General features: G+C 35.6%; 2 protein-coding genes across 6 annotated transcripts; both read left to right on the forward strand.

The window, feature by feature from the left end:
• Positions 1-424: 424 nt before the first annotated feature.
• LOC135581948 (RPM1-interacting protein 4-like) lies at positions 425-5,490 on the forward strand. 2 transcript variants are annotated; one of them, XM_065128050.1, is made up of 4 exons: positions 425-744; positions 3,540-4,022; positions 4,113-4,292; positions 5,216-5,490. In XM_065128050.1, exons 1-4 carry the CDS (start codon positions 739-741, stop codon positions 5,243-5,245), a joined length of 699 nt encoding a protein of 232 aa, XP_064984122.1. In that variant the 5' UTR covers positions 425-738; the 3' UTR covers positions 5,246-5,490. The 2 variants fall into 2 exon arrangements, with proteins under 2 accessions (XP_064984122.1, XP_064984123.1); XM_065128051.1 differs by having other exon boundaries at positions 438-744; positions 3,603-4,022.
• Positions 5,491-6,636: 1,146 nt separating this feature from the next.
• LOC104000104 (uncharacterized) lies at positions 6,637-15,343 on the forward strand. Of its 4 annotated transcripts, none has more exons than XM_065128052.1 (13): positions 6,637-6,888; positions 6,964-7,018; positions 7,107-7,162; positions 7,357-7,457; positions 7,613-7,682; positions 10,332-10,440; positions 11,718-11,774; positions 11,861-11,934; positions 12,022-12,102; positions 12,269-12,346; positions 12,439-12,594; positions 14,293-14,445; positions 15,101-15,343. In XM_065128052.1, exons 1-13 carry the CDS (start codon positions 6,772-6,774, stop codon positions 15,176-15,178), a joined length of 1,185 nt encoding a protein of 394 aa, XP_064984124.1. In that variant the 5' UTR covers positions 6,637-6,771; the 3' UTR covers positions 15,179-15,343. The 4 variants fall into 4 exon arrangements, with proteins under 4 accessions (XP_064984124.1, XP_064984125.1, XP_009420324.2 ...); XM_065128053.1 differs by having other exon boundaries at positions 6,638-6,888; positions 11,867-11,934; XM_009422049.3 differs by having other exon boundaries at positions 6,638-6,888; positions 10,332-10,401.
• Positions 15,344-23,740: the final 8,397 nt, after the last annotated feature.

Here is a 23,740-nt window from a genome sequence, read left to right on the forward strand (position 1 = left end):
CTGAATTATCTGGTCGGCATTCATCGTTTATAATTGTATTTATTTCCTAGAAAACAAGTTTCAATAAATCTACAAATGCAAGTTAAAGTATTTTCAATAAAACCTAAAAATAGCTTCAAAACAACCCCACCAATGTAGGATTTAATTTTTTTTTGCTTAAAAGTAAAAAAAAAATCACTTCAAAATGGAATTTTTAGATTTTTTATTATCATATATTTGAATACTTTTAGGTTTATTGTAAGCTTAATGATTGAGCATTTTATAGAATCGACTGAGCTACATATTCTCCAAAATTTTTAATCTGGATTATTTTTCTCACATAATTCATCTTTCCCTCAGCAGCGCTCTGTTCTTACACTCAGCGACGAGATTTCCAGCACAGTGAAAGAGATCATCTTCATCCCTAATTACGTACCTTCAACAAAGCTCCATTAGTAAGATAATAGCGACGACAGTTGTCCGCCAATTATTCCTGTAAAGGATGAGGATGAGTGAGGAAGCCGGCATCCGAAACGTCAAACGAGTCCGCCGCCTTGTCGTGTCAATTCCTTCCCCCGTCTCTTCTTCCACCGGTCACCACCCCCCTCCTTTCTGTTCGATCGTTTATTACTCGGATCTCGGTCGGAATTTCGTCCGTATCGCCTCCTCTAGAAGGCGATTCTGATCTTTCTTTAGGGTAGTCCAGTCCGTCTCCCTGGGTCCAAGATTGGCGAGAAGGAGAGATCTCAAGGCGTGGAGATGGAGGTGAGTGCTTTTGGCTTCATCCTGTAGCTTGTTTCTTGACGTTTCCTCATTTTATCTTGCCTCCAGAATCCATGGGAAGTAAGGAACTCGTGATCTTAGTGATTGTTTTGTGTGTTTCGATGTCTTATTTGTCCAATTTTACTTTCTATGTTCGTATTTCAAGTAGTTTATTGGAGATTGTGGTTATTGGAGTATAATTGGGCTCTTGTTGTAGCCTCTGGACAGTGATGGTCGCTGTAGTTGAGGTGACAGTGTTGAAGGATTTGTTTTTTATCCTTGTTATCGCTTCGAATTGTCTGGTTTATTGTGATGATCGTATCCCTATTTCTTGCAATTCATTAGTCAGCATAGGAATTCTGATGTCCCTTCTGTTGATTCCAGTGCTTGTTGAAGTTGATTGTTTTAGTATTTCCCTTCTTGATAATTTGAATTACATCTTAATATTCTGTATCCTCTTGGTGACTATTGAGTAATTACCGACACAAGCTTTCAAGACTTGGTTCGAATGTTTGTGGCTGAACTTTTAATAGGCAGTTAATTCCATACATATATGAAATTTCTAGAATTTCTTTTGTCATGATTCCATTTTTCTAAAAGAACATATTCGCTTGCAGCTAAATTATGTTTAATCATGAGTTGAGGCATACATAGTCTCACAAATGCTGTCTTTTAGAATGCTTTTACTAATAAAAGTTGTAAATTTAACCTTTAAATTTTGGTTTTTGCCCTTTATCTTATATTTTTCATCAATAACTTACTTTCATTTTCGAAGGAGTAACAGGTTCTAGGAAAAAGATGTTAGTGAGGTAGGAGGAAGTTGCAAGGCTACAAAGTCGATTTCTTGTGTCTTAACTGTTCCATCTTTCATTCCACTTTAATGAACCAAAACTCTTTGAACAATAGTTTGTGGAGCTTTTGCAAGCTATATATGGTCAAATGTTCTTTTCAGACATATGGACAATATTAAGTACATATAGCAATTGAAGGTTGAGCTCCCAGTGTGAAACTATTTCCTGGATTTTGTTTGGTTGGGATGAGTTGCAGCAGAAAATTGAAAGAATGAGTTTAGGATTTTTCAGATATCCTTCATTTATTACTATTTGAAGTTCCAAAAGTAGCTTTGACATCATGGACAGAAATATTTTCTGGGTTTGAAAGATAGGTCTGTATCTGCTTATTTGAAATGGGGAAGATCACATTATTAACCAGAAACATGAAGACATGACTGTGGTCAGGGCTCGTGATTTCTTCGGTTCCTTGATCATTTGAGAATTTCAAGTAGATTAGTGAAGGCATAGCTTACCAAATGAATGTACGGTCATTGCATCTAAGATTGCCTGTTATTTTCATGACAATTGGTGCAACAAGGCAGATCTCAGCTGTCTGAAAAACCATGCTAACAAAAACAACCCATCTGCTGACCTATAGGTTCACCATTGAACTTGACATGATTGTTATTAGGTTGGGGTCTGCCATGAATAAAAATATGGAAAAAAAAGTTGAGCATCAAATTCTCAGCCATCCATTATTTTGGTGTATAAAAGGAAAATGTCAATTGAGATTACTGGGGTGGTGTTGACTTTAGCCGGATGAGCAATTTCGACCACAGACCTATTTCCAAGCGTGGCAGACTGCCGGTTGACGGCTACTACATGTGAGCAATGGTGACTTTAGATCACCAGAGTTAGGCAGTGGAGAGGCAAACAGCAATAAGGGGCAAGTTTTCACAGCCTGATCTTGGCCAATCAGAATTTAGGTAGAGAGAGAGAGAGAGAGAGAGAGAGAGAGAGAGAGAGAGAGAGAGGCAGCTAACACTTATATACGCATAATTTTGCATTTAATTGCATGAAAACCTTGGTAGCATGTAGACCTTATAGCTTTTATTATAATTTATATCTAGAGAGAGAGAGAGAGAGAGAGAGAGAGAGAGAGAGAGAGAGAGAGAGAGAGAGGCAGCTAACACTTATATACGCATAATTTTGCATTTAATTGCATGAAAACCTTGGTAGCATGTAGAGCTTATAGCTTTTATTATAATTTATATCTATACTGTCTGAGTAGGATAGAGAGAGAGAGAGAGAGAGAGAGAGAGGCAGCTAACACTTATATACGCATAATTTTGCATTTAATTGCATGAAAACCTTGGTAGCATGTAGACCTTATAGCTTTTATTATAATTTATATCTATACTGTCTGATCATCCTACTTTCCAGATTTCATGCTCAGTCTTCCATGAAGAGAAACAAAGAACCTAAGTTATTTTCTTTTTATGATTATGAAAAAAATTGTTATTCTCCTGATCAGTACTTTCGAATGTGACCTTTTGTATTATATTGGTCATTCTTTATTAATTGGTATTACTTCCAGAGTGAGTATGGTCTAATTCAAAGTCATACATGAAGTATCAACATTTTCATCTACTGATCTTTGCCTGAGTTAGATTTCAGTACTGCAGCATAAAGGAGAACATCCACTTGCACATTCATCTTCTTTTCCCATAAAACAGCCGAAATCAACCTTCTTTTACTCACCTCTTTTTTATCTCTTTGGATATCCTTTGTAGATTTATGAGGTGATCATCTTAAGATTTGCATGTTTTAGCTTGCTTGCTTCCCCCTAATGGGTAAAATTTCTTTCAGAAGCTTTTAAGTAACGTTTTTGTTCAAATGTAAAATACTGAAGATGCTTGTGCCTTTTATTGGCAATGTAACATGCGTAATGAACAGTTTGGCTTTCAATATGAGTAAAAAGTTGTTTCCTGTAAATTCACAAGGTTCCGTTTTGTTTCACCATAGCAACATGCCCATATTTCTAAACTTGGCAATGTGGAAAGTGATGGCAATGTTCGTTACACACAGCATATTGAAGCTATTCACAAGCAGGGAAGTGAAGGGAAGGTAGTGACACCAAACAATCCTCATAAATTCCCTGAAGCATCAAATGCAAACTTGGAGGCCCCAAATCCCAACGATGAACCCCGCCGGCACACAGAGACACTTGTTCATCATGGTTCTGTGACACACAAACCCACCACAAAATCCCCTATTCATAGACATGGGTATCAGCCAAATTATGGTGATAAGAGGCCTGGCAGAATAAGCAGTGAATCTGAGAATAGCGTGGAGCGCTCTCCACTTCATCCCCGTTATCAAGTGAAAGCTGCAACTAGAGGTGGTGTTTCTTCTCCTTCCAGGGGTTCATCAGAAGGTAGCCATGCGGTTGCTTCAAATATTGCAGGTAGATCGAGAATGAGGACTGGTGGTCGAGGCGATGAAACAGTAAGTCTTTTCTTCTAATGATCAATTTTTTTATAGCAAAAAGCCGACATGCAATCCTGTACAGATATATGTAGTATTGTTTTGGAACAGCCTGAGAAAGGATCATCTGTGCCAAGATTTGGTGAGTGGGATGAAAGCGATCCTTCGTCAGCTGATAATTTTACTGGCATATTTAACAAAGTGAGGGAGGAAAAAAAGAGTGGATCAGCTGCCATGGTGATCAATGATACAGTCTATGTCAATGACCAAGATCGTAGGAGTGGGTCCTTGGTAAGCAGCTTACTCTTGTTTATATGCTACAATAATGGATCTAAATCCTTAAGTGAAAGCTCCAAAAAGTCAATTGCCTAACTTTGTTGTTTTATTTAGTCTGAATTGTGGCTGTGAAAGATAACATGTAATGACTTGGCCATGACTCATCAACTTGTTTGGCCTAAACTATTGACCAAAATGTGAAATTGATTGTAGTTCACCTATCAGACCTTTATAAATCTATTATGATCTTGCTCATTTTCAATGTAAGACCCATCAAGGTGTGGTGGCTCTATGTAATCCTTTGATTCTATCCATGGGTAACCCTTTCCTACTTGAGGTCTCTCATCATGCTAGAATGTTTAAGCTAAAATTGATAGTAATATATCTATCAGACTTTTATAAGTTTATTTTAATCTCACTTCTTATCATAATATTTATTATTGTACTTGACTTGCATTCAGTAATACAAGAGGTGTTTGACACTTAGGTTTTCCTTTCTCTTGATGGTTTACTCTAGGTGAACTTTAGTGTCCTAATACTTCCAGGAAAATGGGAGCATCTATTTTGGTTAATGCATATTAGTTAATGGGTTGATAAATTCTCTACTTAGATGTCACTTTCTCAAGATATTCAAAACTAGATCATGTCTTGGCTTTTAGATATTACAAAGTTATTGATCCAAGCTGCTATCTTTAGTTTTTTGTTAATTGTCTCATGAAACAATGAAATCCTTGATGACATTAATGATAAAAGAAATTTACTAACAAACAAATATGAGGGGCATAAATTATATTTTAGAGATGTTTACGGTCAACAGCTTTAATATGTGTTCATGACTAAATTACATATTACTATTTTGTTGCAACAGTTTGAATTTTTATTGTCAAACAAAACAGTCTGATCTAACTATTCTTCGCTTTCTTCTTTTTCTTCAACAGAATTGTTGCTTTGGATGGTGCAAAAAATAACCAGTTTTAACATATGCCTGCAAACTGTAACTATCCTCAAGGAAGACATCCATGATATTCTGATCTATTTGGAATCGAATTTTCTTCTGTGGCAGTGTGCATTAGTAACTTAATGAATTCAAGAACATGTTCTTTGCAATTTGTCGTGTCATCGGTATCTCCTTGTGACACTGTATAAGAGCATATTTCATATTTTTTTTAAGTGTGATTTTAATATATTATGTCACCAAATGCCTCCCGACAAACTTATTCTTTGTGATTGGGAAGTGCAGTTATAGTTCTTGAGTGCAAATGAATTGAATTTTTCTTGATGCTAACATATTCTATGCATATTTAAGGGTTGAAAGTAAAGAAATGTTTTCACAGGCATTAGATCATAAAATCAGAAAGATAGATGGCTAATCTAAAATCATTATTGTGTGGAATGTTATTAGCTTCATAAAACCTCAATCAGAAATATTAATTGTATTAAACTTATGTTTTTAATTAAAATAAAATCTTTACATAGGTTAACAATTTTTTGTTTATTTGTGGCATTTGAGGCTAGTCAGGAAATGTCTTTAAATTATGTAATGTTTTTTAAGATTGTGATTTGGGTAGCTTTGTTCTGATTTCCAACTGCTTCATTGATTTGTAAAGTAGAAAAATTGGTAGAGACATATATATATATATATATATATATATATATATATATATATATATATATATATATATATATATATATATATATATATATGCAGTTTCTAGAAGATATAAGAAAATTACTTACAACAACAATAATCCATTTGAACTCTTACAAGACAATATTATTAATTAAATTATGATCATTTAAACATTTTTTTTTGTAAACAAAGACTTCTTACCTCTTTTATTACCGATTTTGGTATTATTTTGTTAATACCAATCGTCTCATCTCTATCTCTATTGATCATAACATTGAAAATGTATACCAAAAATGCCTCATTTTAGGTGATCTTTTAATTTTACCCCTTTTTTTCTCCCTCAATAAATCATCTCATAACGCAAAAAAAAAATCCAAAAATACCTCATTTAAGATGTTTATATAATTTTATCATGTTTTTTCTCTCTCCTAACCTTTTTGATTACCATTTGAAAGGGATGATTTATCTTAAAAAAAACTTTTCTTTTTTAAATGATACTTATTATTTTTTATTTTTTTAAGATTATAAATGACGGACACTAACGAAAAGTATTTAGGGTATTAGAGAAAGATAAAATATCAAATAAAAAAAATAAAAATGAGAGTATCATAAAAAAAAAGAAAGAAAAAAACTCAAAAATCATTCTTTCGGAGTTTGTTTTTTGATAATTTATGAAATTTAAGGTTATCATGAAATGAAGCAGAATTCGAACGTTGGAAATGGCAAGGAAGCGAGGGCCAAGGAAACCCTATCTCTCCCCCTCCATTACTCCCAAAGACCACGCGAGAAATACCAAACCCCTAACCCCATCCATGAATCCCTTCCACCCAATCCGAGCGCCCTATCCTCCCTTCCCCGCTCGCCATGGCGGCCCTGCCCACCTTCTCCTCCGCCTGCTCTCTTCCTCGGTCGCTCCCCGTCCCCCCCGCCAGCATCAGGAGGTCCGGATTCCGCTGCGGATCCATCTTCGGTGATAACGAGGTACGCGAATCTGATCCCCTCCCTCGCCTGGATTGATCCAGCTGTTACTGTTTATTGAAACCAAGCGGCTTGTAGGATTACTATGTGGACGAGCCGGAATCGGCCGGGGATGGGTTCTTTTTCAGCGGAGGTTTGGGTTTCTGTTCCTTGGGAAGTTTTTGCTTGAGGTTCTTGGAATTGTCTGAAAGTACATTCTGATTGAATGAGAGTCGATGCAGGAAAATACTCGGACGGGCCGAGCCGATCTGATGAATGGTTTGCTCAAGGAAAAATGGTATGCCCAAACTTTGTTCCGAGCTTTCTTGAAGATTGAAATTATTTGAAAAATAGGGTCTCGCGACATTTGCACAGTTGTATGTGAGTACATGTCCATCCTTACATATGTGAACATATGTCCGTCCTTGGTTTTTATATGTGATGGTGTACAATTATCAAATGATAATACAAATTTTCAGCTTCAATATCTAGGTAAAAGCTTATCCTGTGTATGGCGGAAAAGGGAAAGCAAAGGATCCAGTTTTTGGTCTTACTTTGGGTGCTGGTTCACAGTCTGAAGCAGACTTATTCAGGTGAATTCAGCAATCTGTGTGGTTTGAAGGCTATCAAAATGTATAAGCCTTGAATCCTGCTATTTTTGGGCCATAAGCCTCCATGTTAGGTGAAGTTTGGAATAAATGAGTTCTTTGGTTAAACCTCTGAAGGCTTTTTACCTTTTTTGCCTTAGATGGTTCTGTGTGGAAGCCGGAAGTTCATTGAACCCTAAAGTTATTTTAGTTCATGGTTTTCCATCACAGGTGAGTTTCTATTCTGATTGATCCATTCAATTATTTAATATATGTGGACTTACTTCACGCATCAGTCGATTTATACTGCATGCACATAATACCCTGGTGAATATTTACCCTAGGTTTCAATTAGTTCTAAGAATCTTCTAAGAGGTATACTAAAAACACCAAGGAAAGACAGCAAGAACTGTAAGTTGACCTTTTAGTAACACAAAGGATTGTCTAATAAAGTAGTGTGTAGAGCATCCAACAGGCTAGTTGCTATTGGTAACTTTAGGAAACGGTTTTGAACAGCAAAATTTTGAAGTCGTGTTAAGTTCCATTTTGCTGCAATTTTAAGATTCTTAAGAGATCTGAATGATGTTATCTGGAAGTGGCCTATGACAGAGACATAATGGTTGCTTTGTTGTTGCCATGGACTTTATTATTAATATTGTTTGGTGGTGTCACAAGAACAAAAGTTATCAAGAAAAGAGAATCACTAGGCTTAAGATCTTCTTTCAGAAGGAAACAAGTCTGATGATCCATTATATTTCCATTCTGTACCCTGCAGGTTAACTTTTTCTGTCAAAAGGCATCTATAATTTCTTTCATATATCTTTTGCTTTTAAAAAACCATTGATGCTATTCGATGGACTGGTTGCTTTCACAAGACTGTCCTACCTTTTCGTACTATTATGATTTGGTAACATTGAGAAATGAAGATGGTTTACCATATTTAGGCTTCTTAGGTAACGACATGGCACCTTAGCTAAACAAAATCTGAGAGCTTGTAAAGAGAGGATTGAGGATGGTAATTAAATGACTGAGAGTGTTGGTGTGGTTTAAAGGGGCTCACAAGTAGGTTTGAGATTAATGAAGGTTATGTCCAACAAGAACGAGTAAACTATAAAAAAAGATAGAATAAAGAAAGATATACGGTGCATTTATCGGGCCCCTTATTGTCACGGCCTTAGCTGGAATTGCCTAAGGCATGAGGCACCATTGCGGTCAAGACGCGAACTTAGCTTGCGTTGCCTAAGTCGCGAGGCACCCTTGCGGCAAAGACGTGAACTTAGCTTGCGTTGCCTAAGTCGCGCTTCGCCCTTTGATTTGCGTCCGCAAAGATCAGCCCACTTGCAACCTCTCGCAGGTCCCGAAGGACCTGTAAAAAGAGAAAGTTAATTAGTTTGAAGAACTAGCGACGGACAATTCCCGATGTCTCGCGAAAAGGGGAAGCTTTACAAGCAATTCAGCAAGCACCTTGCGTGCACAAGAGAAAAGAGGGAGAGAGAGAAAACAAGGACTTTAGAAGGTTGAATGAACAGCTGCAAGTCCACAAACAACTGCTCACCGGGTGTCAGGCGCGACAACAAGTTCCCGTCAAGGTAACGTGCGAACTTGCGAAAGGTTGTTCAATGCCTGACACTATACCAAAGCCCCATCCAGCCTTGTGCCACCCGGGGGCTGAGATGGCTGACGTTTTGGTGAGCGGAAGCGGACTGCAGAAAACAGCCCGTGGCACACGAAAACGGAGTTGTTTTGGGGCTATTTTGCTCGGTTCGGTGAGCAATCGCTTTGTAGCACTGCAACGTGTTCAAACTTACATTTTTACGAGCAAAATGACTCAAAACCAGGGCAAAACATGCTGCCAAGTAGCTGTACATATAGACAAGAGCGACGAACGGTTCGTTGAATGGAGTTATTGCGGGTGCGTGACGATCGTTCGTGACATTATGGAAGAAGATGAATGACCTCACAGCATATACATACTAGTTAAAACTCTTTCATCATGTTTTTTCATAAACTTCAACCATAGTCTATTATATTAAGGGGTTACCTGTTACATAGGCTTACTAGAGTCTTGTGTAATTGGATTTTATTTTTTGTAGTAAAATTGATAACCATCTAAGATCTTATTAAAAAGACATCTAGATCCTTTAGATCTTCTTTGTGAAATCAAATTGTAATATTTGTAGACATGATAAATCTTCCAACCAATCTATACTCAAAACAGTACTCATAAATAAGAAAACAACTTTAAATAGAATTCTAAATACTTCCCAAAGCAGCCATTAAAATCAAGGATGAATACTTGTTTTATTAGGCTAAAAATATAGAAATTAATTATTCAGTCCAACTTAAACTCTATTAGGGGCTCCAAATTCATTCAACTTGACATACTCAGAGCATGACAAAAAACCATATCCAAGCTATCATCTTAAAAGCACATGAATTTGTCCATGAGAGACTTTTGGTTCCTGCTTTTCTAGTTATTATGTTGCAAGCAATCTAAAATATTTAAGTCTCAACCCAGCACTTCCTTTTCCAAGCTCCAATTATAATGATCATAGGCTTGTATTCTTCTGCAGAAAATTAGAAAATGACCATATCCATATGTCCAAGAGGAATATAATTTTTTTTTTTCTGAAGTATAAAATAAAATATATTTTGCTACTACCTAATGTATGGCTCTTTTGTTAGAATATTAATTGCCATTGAGTAGGTTTAATTATCCATGGTCATTTGGAATTAAAATCTTGTTCAGTTTTTTCTTTTAATTTCTTCAGGAGCGACATTTTTTTCGTTTTTTCTGCTATTAACATATCAAATTTGTAAAATTTTACTGTATCAACCTTGTCGTCTAGGAGCTTTATGAGCTTGATTTATGATTAACAGGCATACTCATATCGTAAAGTTCTTCCCGTGCTGTCTGAAGATCATCATGCCATTGCTTTTGATTGGCTTGGTACGCTACTGCAGATTCAAGTCCCTTGGAATTATTGTTGTAGGTTATACTTGCTTATCATATATTTAACCTTTAAAACAAAGGATTTGCATAGTTGTTCCTTCTCACAGCGTATACAACAACAGTTAACTTTCTGTTGCTATTACCTTTAGTATCCTACACACTTCCATTCATTGGAATCTACAAAATTATATTAAGTCCACTCCATATCCAACTAGAACTTGATTTTTTAAACATGAATGTAAGGATTAAATTTCCCAGACCTGTTGGAGGTAGAAATCATATTGATGTAATGCATATTAATAACTTGTAGATTCTCAAGCAATTGAGACCCTTAATTAATGCCAGATATGACTGACAAATACTATCAGAAATAACAAAACTTCCTGTAGCAATATCTGTGTGTAACATATAATCTAAGTGATCATAAGTCAAACTGTCAAAGCATGACTTCACACTGAAGCAGATGAAACAAACGGATGTGTGGCATCAAGATAAAAAAGAACACGTGGCAGAAGCAACTGCTAGTCTACGTGGCACCACTACATATGATGCTAATACATCCCATCCGTTTATCAAGTGGCCTCTAGCCTAGGTTTGTGGTTCCACCCTTTAGGCTAAAAACTGTAGGAGGGGTCTCTGATGTGAGTAAAAAATGACCGTCTTATCTAATTTGCTTTTGCTAGTCAGGACTTTTGACTCTATGCTGTTTAAGTTGACTGTGTTTCTGAGGTACTGGTCGGAGCATATCTGAAACATCCCCCTGGAACCCAATCACAAACTGGGTCATCATGGCCTTCACCACAAGCTTGCATTTAACTTCAAGTTTGATCACTGGGACAGGATGTTGATGCTGTTTGAGTTCCCCAAGAGTTTGAACCCTCCTGAAGTCTGAGCATCCTGAGAATAAGTGATCTTGTTCATCCCCTTTGGGTTCCACCTCTAAGTGCCCAGGGTCTGTATCCAGATGGTGTAATTTGTCTTGGTCTGACTAATTACTACTACATCTAGTAAAATGGAGTTTCTACAAAAATTCTTGACCCAATTTTGATTTTGTCCTCCTTTTAGTAATCTAACATTTAGCAACAGTTTTTATATGCCTTTTGTGTTTCACATCCTTGTATGCTGCTTCACTGTATATCCTGCAGATACCAGGGTTGATATTCATGTTTGTATCACTTTGTGATGTACTTCCTTTGTTGCCTATGAACAAAGTGTTTCTTTTACTTCGGTTTAAGGTTTCTAGTTTGTGGTGTCCTCCAACTGGCCTTGCATCCAATGCTCTGACTAGCAAATTGGCTTTTTCTGGTTCTCAGGTTTTGGGTTTTCTGATAAGCCTCAGCCTAGATATGGATTCGACTATACTTTGGATGGTAAACATTTTTAGACAATCATTATTTTTTCTTATTTTTATCAATGAGAAACCTATATATGTTCACCTCAATGAAGTATATATAAGCTGCAGAATATGTTTCGGCTCTGGGATCGCTTGTCGATGTCCTTGTTCCAGATAAATTTTCCTTGGTTGTTCAGGTAATTTAATGTTCCATGGATGTATTAAGCAGGTAAATTTCTTTAAATATGACTTTAGAATAATGAGTTATTTTATATATTTTGCAGGGCTATTTTTCTCCTGTAGTTCTTAAATATGCTAGCTGTCATCAAGAAAAACTGACAGATCTTGTACTCATAAATCCCCCTGTAAGAAAATATCTGAAAGATTGTATTCATCGTCTACTTTGAAGATTGGTATTCTGAATATTTGTTTCTCATGGATATGTTATTACTGCAATACAATTTTTTTAATGTTATTTTCCTTTGTGAGTATCTTGAACAGCTGGAGTTGATATATTTGCTTATATTTTAGCTGATGGAGAATCATGTGAAGCTGCCCTCATCCTTGGCTCTGTTCAGCAACTTTTTGTTGGGTCTAATTATCTCCCAGGTTAGAAGGGCGATGATGTTTGTCTATTCTTTGTACATCTCTTTGCTTTTCGACATTAGATAAAAGCCTGCCTATTCATTCTTAATTGTCAGGATCCTCTCAGTGCTAGTGATAGGGCATTGACCAGTTGTGGACCATACATGATGAAAGAAGAAGATGCGATGGTTTACAGAAGGCCATACCTCACTTCTGGTTCTTCTGGTTTTGCTCTAAATGCATTAAGTGGAGCCATGAAGAAGGAGCTGAAGGTAGATTATCCTTGTAGGAGTAGCTATCATATGTTACCTTTTCAGCTTTTTAACTGTTTCTCCATGATTATATACAGATCACTTCCTAGGATAACATAGTCAATCATGCAACATATTTTAAGGAAGTGCAATTTTCTCCTGAAGATTTTAGCATCTACCTATGCCCTTGTGAGGGTATCTTTGTATTTCATTTCACTCCGCACTGATCTGTCCTCAATAATGTGATTGCGGCTTGATTCTTCCAATTTTTCTCATCTGTCTTTTCTACCATGCACATTTGTTTTATTTTATGCATACCTCATTGCCTAATATTTGTACTAGCTTTGTTTCTAGTAGATCTCTGTGTATCCCTTGGTTCATTGTATTACTTGTCAGATATTATGGAACGAAGTGATGCAATATCTTTGTTATTAGTTTGTTATATTTTTCTTATTCAGTAACTTTAATTTCGAGTATGGAATTTTTTTAGTACTCAAATAGTCTGATGTCTTTATACTCAGAATTTTTATTTGAGTTAGAAATCAGGGAAGGATAACTTGGGTGATGTACCATGCCAATCTTATTTTGACTAGTACAAACTGATACTCTTGCCAAGAGTGTGTTGGCACATCCTTGATGTAGCATGTGATTCATATCATTATAGACACGTGCTTTTGGTGGATGTGTTCGTAACGATATGAATCCTTGATGTAGCATGAGGTTCATATCGTAACAGACACGTGCTTTTGGTGGATGTGTCAGTGTCGGATGGTCCTGTGCAACGTTGCATTCTCCTGGCCCTCATGTAAGGGTCAAATGCTTCGTAAGAAAAGAAATATGAAGATCATCGCAAGGAAATATAATCGATTCTATTTGGAGATTGTTAAATATTATTTGATGTACTCAACCTTTCTTTTAGATACTTAAATTTAGATGATTTTAATTGTTTTAACCTGTATGATGATATTTATTTGTTTAAATTGTTGAGTTTATAAAATTTACTTATAAATACTATAAAACTCATGTTAATCGAATTATATATATATATATATATATATATATATAACCTGTGTCCTCGTTGTATCTGTGCCCTAATTTTTTTAAAAAATTTGTGTCGTCATGTTCATGTCGCGTCTGAGTCCATGCTTCTTAGTCGTTGCTTTTTAGTCAGTAACAATGCTGGTTACTATGGTACAGTTGGTACCTCAAGATTAATTTCTTGTTTATCATCAGTGGACAGCATCATTTGGAGTATATTGCACACGTTACATTTTATTATAGATAACTATTAGCATTGAGCCTAAGCCTGAAGCTAGGTGCAGGTTGGCTTTGTGATTGCAATAGCACCAACACATGCATAACCTCACATAACATTAACAACAAAAACAAGTTTCTTTGTCTTAATATATCTTTCTCCTATTAAAATCTCAAGTTCATTCTACCACAAAGTCGTTTCATATGTACATTATTTTGAGCAAATTATGTTTTCTGTCAAAATCTTCATGGCCATCTGATATGAGTATTTGGTTTGTACAAATGAGATAAATTAAATGTTACAATTTTATGTTTTATAATTGTGCTATAAATGGATCCTTTTTCTCATTCAATCATTGCAGTTTGAAATTATGAGCTTTTGCATTTATTTACCGAATTTCAGGCATTTAAAGAAACTTCGATATTTGTTGGTTACGATTGGCATTCATTTGTTTACAATAATAGGCTTATGTTGAAGCCATGAGGACAACACTAGCTAGTGAGACATGGAAAACTCGCACCACAATTTGCTGGGGTATGAGAGATCGTTGGCTAAGGTATGATGGTGTCGAGGAATTTTGCAAAGCTTCAAATCACAAGCTGGTGGAGCTCGCTATGGTTTTCTCTCTCTCTCTCTCTCTCTCTCTCTCTCATTGAGTTGATGAGATTTAGTTTCTAATACAAACTATTGATTTCACAAGAATATCTTAATTAAAGTAAAGAAAGGTGCTTATATGTGTGCTACTTAGACTTGGTAAACATTGCTTGATACTCGATAGGTATGATTTGACATCTTACATTTGAACTTTCTTCAGAAAAGGTAAAAGATGAAATATGTATAAGTTCAATCATGGATAAATGGTTTCCCTTCCATGAATTAGCTTCAAGAATATGAGTTAGAAAGCAGGATACAAAATTCTTTCTATCAAATAGATATCATGTTGCCTTGGAAAGTTGCTTCTTTTTGTTAAATTCTGTCATTTAGAAATTTAGGAACTATTTTGTTATGCCAGGAAAATACTTCCTTGTTATACGAGTGTGTGTCCATGTGAGGGCAAAATACCATCAGAACATACCAGAATTTTGATTTGAAATTATTTTAAGACTAACTAGTTGGTAAATGAAATGAGGATAAAAGTTCTGCAGACAATAAAAAATAAAAGAAACATTATCTTTAGGTCAGAACTCGCTGAACAGAAATAAGCAGTCATGAATTTTTCTGTTTTGTATATTGTAATGGTAGAACTGAATCTCTTTTGATGCATTTGTCCAGGCAGGGCATCATGTTCAGGAGGACTCAGGTGAAGAACTTGGTAGGATCATATCACAAATTATCAGCAAGAGAAAATAACTTCATTCTCTTGTAGTATATATATCATCTTACATGGGGCAAAGAAATCTCCAAGTGAGTAAGTTGTTGGGTGATTATATTTTTAGTTTGTTGGATTCGACAAACTAATGTGTGTAGACCGACTAAAATGAGAAAGATTATTATCTATTATTATTATTTCATGTAGCATTATGTGTTTTAAATTTGATCAAGTTAGGTGTGGTTATTTTGAAACCCTTCTTTTCATTTCTTGTAATTGAAATTTCTTATTAATTATTTATTTAATCATGCCATTTAAAGCTAAATTCTGCAGTTTTTGTCATGGTGAAAGATTGCTTGTACTTCCTTCAAGTTTTCAGTTTGAATATTTTGGGAATATAAGAAAACAAACTCCAATTTGAGTACAAGTATCTTATGGGTAGTCAGTCACATTTGGAAAATAGAGGAAGTAGAAGAAAAGTAATCTTTTAAAGTTGATGACAATTCAGAATTCATAGATGTTAAAAGTTCATTGGATATATATATATTTTTTTTTTAAATATGCAATGTTGTTTGGTAAAATTATATATATTTTCAAAGTTTATGATAAATTTTATTCTTCTAATAATTTTAATATTTTATTTTTAAATAAGTGTATTTTTTATTTAATTTAATAAGTATATGTATAATTTTTTTTAAAAAAAATAAATAAAAAAATGTATCTAAATAAAAAATATTGATTTCTCACTTTTGATAATCTTATAGTCTTAGATAAAGTCATAAGATACTTTGGAAATTTATAATTTGAAATATGTATTTAAAATTTATTATTACCAAATGCACCCAAAGTGTGAGATCATAGCTTAATCGATAGCTATTTTGTTCTTATTAATTCTTCAGTTTCTTCCGTATGTTTGTTATGTTATCATATTACTATCAAAAATCTCTCATGAATTTAGTGATTTAGTGAGAATAAAAAGATGCTCTGATGAATGAGTAGGTGTTATGAAAATGAATCAACAGCAAATTTGATAGGTTACCCAATAAAAATATTGAAGTCGTGTAACTCTCGTTTATGATTGATTCTATAAATAGATGAGATTAATTTTGGTAAAATAAAAAAAAGGAGATAAAAAAATATAAAAACGTTTTTACCAGAAATACAATTTCATTTAACTCTTGCATCGTATCTCAACTCTTCATCTCTAACTCTTCATCCTATGTTTTTTTTTCCCTATCAAAATGATATTAGAGCCAAGTCAAAATTATTAATAACACTTAACTCCAAGTATCTCACCTTAACTCAATCATCCACCTAAGATATTATTTGGATCAGTAGAAATTACGAGGCCAAAGAGATACTTTGAAGGACTTTTAAAGAAGAAGGATAAGAGTGATAAAGTGATAGAATGAAGAATGAAATTATAAAGATAAAGAGAAAGCACACCTTTGTCATATAACGTCTATTTATAGATTGTGAAATAGAGTATTTTTCTTAACTGAGCAATGAGATTCCGAGGAAATCTCTCTGTTATCATGCCCCCATAAGATTGAGCTCCTATCAAAGATACCGATCTTGGACCGAACAAATATAGTTTGCGGGCTAGAGGCTTCGTAAGTGAGTCTACTAGTTGATCAGCTGTATGAACATGAGAGACACGAAGTTGACGTTTGACAACTTGATCTCACATAAAGTGAAAGTCGATGGTAATGTGTTTCATGCGTGAGTGGAACACTAGATTGACGCATAGATGGGTAGCTCCAACATTATCACAATATATTGTAGGAGTAAGGGTAGAGCTGACTTCGAGTTCCTTGAGGAGATTTGTAACCTAATTGAGTTCAGCAGCAGCAGTAGCGATGACATGATATTCAAACGATTGTCTTTTGCTTCTTAGAACTCCAACTGATTGGATTAAACTCAAGAAAGACGATATACCCTGACATGGAGGTGTGGTCATCAAAGTTTCCCGCCTAATCAGCATCAGCAAAGGAATGGAGATAAAGTAGAGTGTGTTTACGAAGAAATGGACCATGATTGAAGGTCCCTTTAAGATACCGCAAAATTCATTTAACTACAAACCAATGCATAACAGAAGGACTCCTCTCTCTACTAGTGCATCACTCATGTGATGGTAGCCCTCCTACAAACTCAACTCAATATCGCCAAGTACTTGGCTCTTACCCGTTCAGATATCTTATTTGTAGTCAATAAACTATCTCAATACATACACTAACATTCTACTATACATTGGTCTATGATTAAACAAATTTCGCGGTATCTTAAAAGGACCCTCAATCATGATCTCTTTCTTCGTAAAGATACTCCACTTTATCTCCATGCTTTTGCTGATGCTGATTGGACGGAAAACTTTGATGATCGCACCTCCACATCAGGGTATGTCGTCTTTCTTAGGTCTAATCTAATCAGTTGGAGTTCTAAGAAACAAAAGACAGTCATGTCATCGCTACCACTACTGCTGAACTTAATTAGGTTACAAATCTCCTCAAGGAACTCGAAGTCAGCTCTACCCCCCTTACTCCTATAATATATTGTGACAATGTTGGAGCTACCTACCTATGCATCAATCCAATGTTCCACTCATGCATGAAACACATTGCTATCGACTTTCACTTTGTGCGAGATCAAGTTGTCAAACGTCAACTCCGTGTCTCTCATGTTCATATGGCTGATCAACTAGCAGACTCACTCACGAAGCCTCTAGCCCACAAACTATATTTGTTGCATCGGTCTAAGATCGATATCCTTGACAGGAGCTCAATCTTGTGGGGGCATGATAATAGAGAGATTTCCTCAACTATATAGCAGATGAGAGATTTCCTCAACTGCATAGCAGATGAGATCTCGCTGCTTAGTTGAGAAAAATCCTCTCTACCATGTATAAAGATTATATGACACTAATTAAGGTGTGATTTTTCTTTATCTTTACAATTTCACTCTTCATTCTATCATTTTATCAAAGTTTGCAGCGATGATAATAACCAAGAAAGAAGAAGTGGTGGTGGTGCAGATCAATGTCACCTGAGGTAGGTTGTTGGCAAACGAGGCCTTTGTTGAAGGAGAATGTTAGCTTTGTGCAAGACAGCTACAGATCTTTGTGCAGCAGATCAGCAATTAGGAATCTGGGCAACGATGCAGTGAAGTAGCAAGTGGCGTGGAAAGGTTCCAAATGCTGCTTGTCGAGGCGAAGATGGAGCAGGACACTGTGGCTACCTCGATCACCGATTAGAGATAGCGGGAGAGAACTGCAAATATTGTTCAGCAACAACAAAAAGGGATGGTAGGCTTGCACCAAGACAAGGTCCTCTCCAGGACCAAGATGTGACTCCACGGGAGCGTGTCCATAGGAAGATCAAAATGCTGCCATAGGATGCAGTCGGAAGCAATGAAGACGATGTTACCGGAGGCGAGGACAGCGGTGGCGGAAGCGTTGGCAGGGCCCACGCTGGAAGCAATGAGGACGACAACGTTGCCGGAGTGAGAGAGCCAGGAGCTGGTCGATGGTGCCCAACGAGAGGGTTCTGGTGACTAGGTCCATAAAGAGGGCTGCCCGATGGTCCAGTGCGCGAAAGTAGATTAGGTTTCGAGCAAAGGTTCAGTGACGGGGCACTAGCAGAGGTGGAAGGTGGGAGGTGGGTGACTGCAGTGGCTTGAGTTTGTGCACACAACAGCGTTCCACGTTGTGTTGTGCATAGCGCGGCTGTACGTATATGCGGAGGAGAGCACTAGACCGCTGAGTCCCAGCATGCAAACTGTTGAGGGCATAGGTGTCCCCTTCTATCTCCTCAAGTTTGCAGACTGTTGTGGCATATTAGCGAAGACTTCCGCAGTGAAAAAGATGAGGACTAGCCGCGGAGTCTCATTTGGGAATGTGGCTGCAGCGGCGGTGGCGGTGGTCGCTCACTGGAGGCAGAGGTTCGCACCTTTCTATTGCTCTGATACCATAATAAAGTGAAGAGTAAAATTATAAAGATAAGGAGAAAGCACACCTTAATTAGTGTCGTATATCTATTTATACATGATGAAAGAGATATCTATTTATACATGATGAAAGAGAAGATTTTTCTCAACTGAGCAGCGAGATTTCCTCATGCATTGAGGAAATCTCATCTGCTATGCAGTTGAGGAAATCTTCATCTGCTATGCAGTTGAGAAAATCTCTCATCTACTATGCAGTTGAGGAAATCTCTCTGTTATCAAAGAGGAAACTCTAAAGATGCTTGAGAGATTCTTAAAAACTCTTTCAAGTTAGAATGTGAAAAAAATTAGACTTCAATCACTTAGAGCCGATTTTGAAACTTTACAAATCATTAAGGCATAGATTATTTTGGCTTATCTTACAAGAGTTTTCATCATTATCAATCAAGTAAGAAGAAATGATGAAAATCTAGAAGATGCTCATGTGTGGTCGAAAAAAATACTTGCATGAGAAGTTCAACCTTATCGTGATCTCTAAAAAAAAAAATATTGATAACCTAATAACTATTTAGACCTAATACCTATTGATTATTTTGACAAGCTAAGATTATTTTAGATCTAATAACTATTGATAAGCTAATAGGTTGTTGACAAACACATGAACATTTAGTCAACAAGAAGAATTAGATACGGTGGAACAAGTTCTCTAAACAAAGCTCACTTTAAAAGAAAGAAATAAAGGCTCTAAGTGACCATGGGCATAGAAGAGATCATGATTATGGTGAAAGATATGGCCAAGGAGAAAGAGGAAAAAATAATAATAAAGATCAAAGTTCGAAACAATAAAAAAAAACAAAAGATATAAGTGCTAAATTTATAATCATTATAAAATTCGATATTATTATTATAAAATATATGGTCATTATACCTTAGAATACTATTAACAATCAAGTTGAAAAAAATATTAAATATGTTGAAAGAAAAAAAAAGTTTTATTTTTTTTTGTTGCCAGCACATAAGAATATATCATCATGATGGACCTAGTTATTGAATCTTAAATTTTGATGATGAAACTAATTGATAGTGTTTATGATCTTATTTATGTTTTGAGTGATGCATGAAGTTTCGATCAACGAGAGACAATTAAAGTAGGAAGAATCATGTTGGGCCAGAGTGGAACATGTCAGAAGATTGGATGTCGAGCCGGAAGATCGATCGATATATCGACAAAAGGCCTTGGGTCATGGGTTCAGACATCGGGCCAATAAGAGCGAAAATTATGCCAAGAAAATTAGAGTTGCGGAGGTCAACTGGTTGATTGGGCAATAGGCCGCAAGAGAGGACGATGCGTCAAAGAATCGAACGAGGCGTCGATGAACCAATGACATGCTAGACAACATTTGATTTAGCTTTATAATAATTGTCTAGATCGAAGTATGTTTTAGGTATAATTGGGTTGGAATTGGGCCAACTCAATTAGGGGTCAATTGGGCCCAAGTTTGGGCTGTGTTAGGCCAAGTGAAAGGCCCAAACAGTGACCCAACAGGTGGAACCATCAGTGGCACAGTCTCTAAGACTGTGTTAGGCGGTGGCACCGTCAGTCTGGGTGGTGGTACCGCCCAATGGCAGGGTGTCAGGCGATGGTATCGCTAGACTGAGCGGTGGTATCGCTTAGTGTCATTGCTCCATGCGGTAGTATTACCTAGCAAAAGTAGTGGTACTGTTAGTATCCCGAAAATTGGGGATGAGACACTTTTAAGCTCCAAGTTTGAATCCACTTGAGGCCTATAAATACTCTTCTCATCCCTGGTTAACACACATAAGAATTGAGAGCAAAAAAGAGGAAAAACGATGTTGTAATCTTGTGAGAACTCATCTAAAGCTCTAAGTATTAGTGTCGTTTAAGAGATGAGTAAGTGGGGTTGTAAAGGTTCTCTCCTAAACATGTCAAAAAGAGAATCGAGTGTAAAATAATAGTTGATCTTCGCCTGTTGAAAAAAGATCGGTAGTGGAAGCCAATGGCCTCGAGTGAAGAGGAATTGGGAGTGGATGTAGGTCATGACAACCGAACCACCATAAATCGGTTTGCATTTCTGTTTAGTTGTCTACCTTTATAACAAACTGTTTTTATTTTCACTATACTTACGAACAAGCATTCGATTTCAAGTTATCTTCCAAGATCGATTTTAATCATATAAAATATTTTTAAAACTGACGTTTTTATCTACTGCACTAATTCACCTCTCTTTTGGTGCCGACTCGATTCTAACACTAGCTTCAATGGATAAATCTATTTTGAAAACTCTTCAAAAGTACTATTCACGTCAAAGATGAAAGATATTAATTTTTTAAAACATTTATTATATGTCAAAAACTCCTCAAAAGATGGAAGCCATCGATTTCTTTTAATGTTTATTATATGTTGAGTATGAAGATCAATAATATTAATCTTGGATAACTCTTAAAAATGATTATGATATTCATATTAAAAGAACATAATTCTTTTTTAGAATCAACATGAATTATTTAATTTCTCAAGTGAGATATGAAAGATTATATTATTTATCTTAACCATTAACCATGATGGTATAATGTATAAAAACTTGTGTGAAGGACTCCAATAGCTATGACACTTTCATATCTCAACATGCTAACAACTTAGAAGATTGTGCATTGTCTTCCCTATGGACAACATTGAAGTTAAACATATGAAGGGTGTGTTTTTGCCAAACAACCAAGAAAAAGCTTTCCACATGAGAAACTTTAGAATAAAGAAATACTTCAACTTATTTATATCTATGTTTGTGGTCTTATTGCTCTAACATCTTTTGATAAACATCATTGTTTTTTTACTTTTATTGATGATTATGTAATAAAAAAATTAGTTTAATTTTTTTTTAAAGAAAAACCTTTAGCATGTTGAATAAGATTAAAACTTTTGTGGAGAATGAAAATGACTTCAGTATCAAAATGATATGTTATGTGAGTTACTATGTTCTTTCCCACAAAATGATATGATTGAAAGAAAAAAATAAGACAATTCTCAATATGGTGAGAAGCTGACCAAATATATGCCTAAATAATTTTGTACCAAAGTAGTGGCTTATGCTATCTACTTCATACATCCAATTTGGAAAACAAAACTCTACAAGAGGCATGAACTAGAAAACCAAGCATCTCACACTTCAAGATCTTTGAGTGCATTGGTTATGCACATGTACTCAATCAAAGAAGAACCAACTTAGAGGTCAAGAGCTCCAAACTCATTTTTATTGAGTATGACGCTAAATAAAAGACCTACAAATTATTTGATCACAACAATTCAAAGATTGTTATAAGTAGAGATTTAGAATTCAATGAAAAATGTGTATAGAATTGAGAGAGCAATATCGAAGAGTTGAATGAAGACGAAAAAAAGCAAATAGAGTTTGAGATTGTTTTACCATCTTTACCACCATCATCATCATCAATATCTCTTCTACTATACAATCATCTCTAGAAGATAGCCTAATAGCTCAAAGAATAAAAAGTTCAAGAGATTTATACTAAGTAACAAATAAGTTACATCTTACTTATCTATCTTCTTGTAGATAGTGAACCACTTCAAAGACAAAATGCTATTAGTGGAAAGTGGGTTTACAAATCAAGAAAAATACACAAGAACAATCTAAGAAGTATAAAACTAGACCGGTGAAAAAATGTTGCGAACAAAAAAATAATTATAATGAGAATAGAGATGTTACACATAATAATAATAATAATAATAATAATATTCATGAAGAAAGAAAGAAATTATAAAAATAATGAATGTATAGTGAATTTGATAGGTTACACGTAATGAAAATATACAAACATAATCTTAACAATTGAGATTTTACGTACTCAGCGTTGGTGCTGTCTGTGCTTGCAAAAGATGTTTGAGATGGTTGGAATGGTGGCAACATCAGCATCTTTATCTGGAAGGATATGTTTCAGTAATCAAATCAATGACCTTTTTATCTTACGGTTTGCTCTCCTGTCGACATTCTCGTCTCTGCTGCTTTTCTTGTATAGACGGACGACCTCAGCCCATGCAAGAAAACTGGACTATTGCATATTTTGATTACTTGTTCTTGAAGTTTCATGATATGGCATTAGAGCTTCCATTAGATCCATTAGATCATCTTGTATTGGGCATGCAACACCATACTTCTTCCCATTGCACAGTGAGAATGGGACGTAGCCTGGAAGAAGAACATTCATCAGTTTTCTTCTCTGGCTCTTTGAAGGTAGGCTGTGTTTTTGTATAAATTTGAAACGCGAATTGGGCCTAATGCAATTGATATTTAATATATTTTAAAAAAAAAATCATGGTTTGCTTGAATACTATTGCATTAGGAATGCTTAGATGCTGATGATGAATTTTTTTTTTACTAAATCATCTAAGTGATAAATCTTATAATCTTAGAGAATTTCATAACGATATTTTTAAAAAAAATTAAAAAATTATATTAACATCCCATAAATAATACCGAGTTCATACTACCTTGGTAGGATTTTCTGTGAACAACTTTGTTCCTCGTCATATGATTCATCTTTCATTAGGCAGAGAAGCCCCCCACCCCAACGGGGCGACGATTCAGCTAGAAAGGGACAATAATGTGATCACTATCACTCGCTAAAGG

The sequence above is a fragment of the Musa acuminata genome, chromosome BXJ2-10 (assembly GCF_036884655.1).
Source record: "Musa acuminata AAA Group cultivar baxijiao chromosome BXJ2-10, Cavendish_Baxijiao_AAA, whole genome shotgun sequence".
Lineage (NCBI taxonomy): Eukaryota > Viridiplantae > Streptophyta > Magnoliopsida > Zingiberales > Musaceae > Musa > Musa acuminata.

Coding starts and splice junctions, on each gene's coding strand:
- LOC135581948 (XM_065128050.1), top strand. Junction 4,023..4,112: donor GTGGTCGAGGCGATGAAACA/GTAAGTCTTTTC, acceptor GTTTTGGAACAG/CCTGAGAAAGGATCATCTGT. Junction 4,293..5,215: donor ATCGTAGGAGTGGGTCCTTG/GTAAGCAGCTTA, acceptor TTTCTTCAACAG/AATTGTTGCTTTGGATGGTG.
- LOC104000104 (XM_065128052.1), top strand. CDS start 6,772: ATGGCGGCCCTGCCCACCTTCTCCTCCGCCTGCTCTCTTCCTCGGTCG. Junction 11,775..11,860: donor ATTCGACTATACTTTGGATG/GTAAACATTTTT, acceptor AGTATATATAAG/CTGCAGAATATGTTTCGGCT. Junction 11,935..12,021: donor AATTTTCCTTGGTTGTTCAG/GTAATTTAATGT, acceptor TATATTTTGCAG/GGCTATTTTTCTCCTGTAGT.